This window comes from Drosophila subpulchrella, unplaced genomic scaffold, assembly GCF_014743375.2.
Source record: "Drosophila subpulchrella strain 33 F10 #4 breed RU33 unplaced genomic scaffold, RU_Dsub_v1.1 Primary Assembly Seq54, whole genome shotgun sequence".
Taxonomy (NCBI): domain Eukaryota; kingdom Metazoa; phylum Arthropoda; class Insecta; order Diptera; family Drosophilidae; genus Drosophila; species Drosophila subpulchrella.
Genome location: NW_023665691.1, coordinates 99,449 through 102,846, shown reverse-complemented (window position 1 = coordinate 102,846; position 3,398 = coordinate 99,449). Strand labels below are relative to the sequence as shown.

Here is a 3,398-nt window from a genome sequence, read left to right as displayed (position 1 = left end):
ATCTGTAGGGCTCTCCTAGACAATTCCACTCGAGACCGTACCGATCGACCGCTCTCCCTTCTGGCTTGTTATACTCTCCAGTCGTAACGCCAGGACTTTGTGGATAGGGTTAATCGACCACCTTGACCTAGCCGTGTGATGCCCTCTGAACCTCAGCTACCTGCGTCTCAATTCGGAGATTCCTGGTATCCCAATCCCGAACGCTGCTTCTCTGGCGAATCGACTTGCTGTTGCTCCCTTGTAGATTATCTGGTTGCTTGATTGTTCACTTTGGTATCTGATTGATCTTGACGGTTTGACTTCTTGTGATCGACTGATCCAGCTGCCAGCGCTCTGAGGCCTTATATAGGGCCTCCGGGAACCGTTATTTCCCTTTTGCGCATGGTCCAAAATCCGTGCCTCCTGGTTGACCCACTTGTCCTTAACGTACCGCTTCCAATCGATGCTCCGCCCACTGCTGTCGTCCCGGTGATTCCCGAGATGCTTGTGGCACGCCTGTGTGCCGCTCCACTGCCGAGATGTGGCACTTCTTCTCCCGGTCCAAAGTTCACGGGAGAGTCCAAAGTCCGGTGGAGTCCCTTGCCCGCGAAGTCTCCATTCTCTCTTGATCTCCATCCTTGGTATCAGAACTATCTCGCTCTCCATCCTTGGTCTCCAAACTCTCTCGTTCTCCATCCAAGTCTCCAAACTATCCTCGGCGGGCCGTTACTACGCGAATTCGCCACGTATCTAGTAAGCGGCCGGCCATCTGCTGCTGCTTCCATTTGTGGGGAGTTATTCAACTCCTCACATTCCCCCATTACTTCGGGAAACATTTAAAACGTGTTCCTACTCTCTGGCGTTTCCATGCTTATCCTAGCCTTCGAGTCCTTGTGATTCCCGCGGCGCTCCCTCGTTGCTCCCTCGATGCTCCCACGACGCTCTTAAGTCCGTTGAGTTTTTGCAGCGCTGGTCATGTTCCTAGTAGTAACTTGAATCTCCCGCTCCGATATTTTTATGACCCCACTGGGACATCGATAATCGTGGGCTATCGATCCCCAGCTCGCTGCTCATTGCTGCGTTCTACTCCTTTTTTTGGTTCCTCCGCCTGGTCACACCATTCGTGCGGGATCTAAGTTTATTCGCATATCGGTACCGACGGTGCGGCGTTGCCACCTGCGCGTTGCGATATATCCACATTTGGCCGATATTACCATTTTCGTGTACCCATCGATCGCACTTTCATCTAGTGCCAATCGATCGCCTATCGAGGCGCCCCCTTCTCTGGCTCATGGTGATTTAACAACTTTCTAGGTAAGTTTTCGCATTTCCTCACTCCTTTCTATTTCATCCTTTCTCTCTCCATGCGACCTCTCTCTCCTCTCACGCCCTTCAATCGTCCTCAGCCGGCTGAGCCTGGCTCCACGCTGGCAACACTCGAGAGCCGGTGCGGACAGGACTTCGCATTTGCTTCGTTGCAGGTGAGTGTTCTGGTATCGTTTGGCTACTTCTTGTATTAACCCAATGTGAATTTCAGGATGCCGGAGCTGCAATGTATGCCCCTTTCTTCTGGCCCCTATTTCAGCCGCGTTTCCCGTCCTTTGCCGGTTTTTAAACTCTGTTTTGTTTCTTTTATCTAAACTTTATTCGGCCGCTCCTCGTGTGCCTCCGGTATGTCCGTCCGGATGTGTTGTTGCTGCGGCGGATCGGACTCGTGCTGCTGGCGTCGCTCGCGTTCGGGCTGCTGCTGCGGTGGTGGCTGCTCGCGTTCGGGCTGCTGCTGCGGTGGTGGCTGCTCGCGTTCGAGCTGCTGCTACGGTGGTGGCTGCTGCTGCGGTGGTGGCTGCTCGAACCTCGGCATGGGTGGTCGTGCTGGCGTCCACTGCGGTGACCCCTCGTACCGCGGTGTGGGCGGGATTTTGGGCAGCCACCGCGGAGGTGAGGACGCCCAGTCTTCTGCCACTTCTGGCGGCGGGATGCAGGGCTCGGGCGCATACCTCGGCGTGGGTGGGTACCCTGGGTTTTCCCACAGCTGCTCCTCCTCCTCCTCGGCCGCCCTCTGTTGGGCCTGCCACTCCGGCGACTCCTCCATCTCCTTCATCCGCCGCTCCTCGTTCCCCCTCGCGCCTCGCACTTCCGTCGAAATTCCAACGTAGCCGCTGCCACAGACTCGGCATGGCTACTGGGAGCCAGCTGGTCCTGGGGCGGCTCCGACCTCCGCCGCGCCAGTCGGTATGCTACCGTCGGCCCGGTTGACTGCTTTGCGAAGCCGCCATCGCCGCTGCTCCTCCCGCGGGTCTTCTACCAACTCGACGTCGCTGTCGGAGCTGATGACCGGCTCGGGGACGCCCCGCCCGGAGATCCGCCGCGAGGTTCGGGTAGGCCGGGCTGTCGACCATCCTTGCCCCGGGCTGGATCCTCCGGACGGCTGGTGGGCAGCCATCATTTTGCGCGCTTCGCTCCTACTCACACGTGTGCTCATGATGCTTGTCGATTTTGATTGTTCATATGAAGCCTGGGCTCCCTTCAACGACACCTCGGTTCCGAGCCTTCCTCTTTGCTCAATCCCGCTATTTCCTTCGGCCTCTCCTTCTTACTACCCAGATCTACGGTACAGCTCTCAGCTCTGTGCCGTCTTCCCCCTTCCTTCGGCAGACTGTTGATGCGTGTTTTTTTTCTTTCCTCCGATCAGTCCCAATCGAGACTTTAGACGCTCTGGCTTGCTCCCTTTGTGTTCTTAACGTTCTCCTGATGTCCTTTATGTGTTTCATTGCACCTTTGTGGTTGCCCTGTAGTATCCTTGGAGTCGGTTTGTAGTATCCCTTAGGGAATCCTTGGAGGTATCCTTGGACTCTTTCCGTAGTATCCTTTGGGCATCCTTGGAGGTATCCTTGGACTCTTTTCGTAGCATCCTCTGGGAATCCTTGGAGGTATCCTTGGACTCCTTTCGTAGTATCCTTTGGGCATCCTTGGAGGTATCCTTGGACTCTTTTCGTAGCATCCTCTGGGAAGGATTCCTTGGACTCCTTTCGTAGTATCCTTTGGGCATCCTTGGAGGTATCCTTGGACTCCTTTCGTAGTATCCTTTGGGCATCCTTGGGGCTATCCTTGGACTCCTTTCGTAGTATCCTTTGAGCATCCTTGTCATTGGATTTTTTTTGTAGTATCCTTTGGGAATCCTTGGAGGTATCCTTGGACTTTCGTAATATCCTTGGAGATGTCCTTGAACCTTTTTTTTTCCCCTTTGGGAATCTTTGGAGTTATTCTTGGACTTTCAATGTTGTATTGCGCCTGTTGTGTCTGCTTGCTGTAGCCGCTCGCTTGTGTTTTCCGTTTGTTGCTGATCCAGCTCGCTTACGTGGATGGTCCGCTCTTTCTTTGTGTTTATGTGTCGTATTTTGCAGATTACTGGTGACGCA

The 3,398-nt window shown here is 54.6% G+C and overlaps 1 protein-coding gene across 1 annotated transcript; it reads right to left on the bottom strand.

Annotated features, from left to right (window-relative positions):
- Positions 1-1,615: 1,615 nt before the first annotated feature.
- LOC119562523 lies at positions 1,616-2,156 on the bottom strand. The gene is made up of 2 exons (XM_037875715.1): positions 1,797-2,156; positions 1,616-1,738 (listed from the first exon to the last, which is right to left on the bottom strand). Exons 1-2 carry the CDS (start codon positions 2,154-2,156, stop codon positions 1,616-1,618), a joined length of 483 nt encoding a protein of 160 aa, XP_037731643.1.
- Between the last annotated feature and the right edge of the window lie 1,242 nt (positions 2,157-3,398).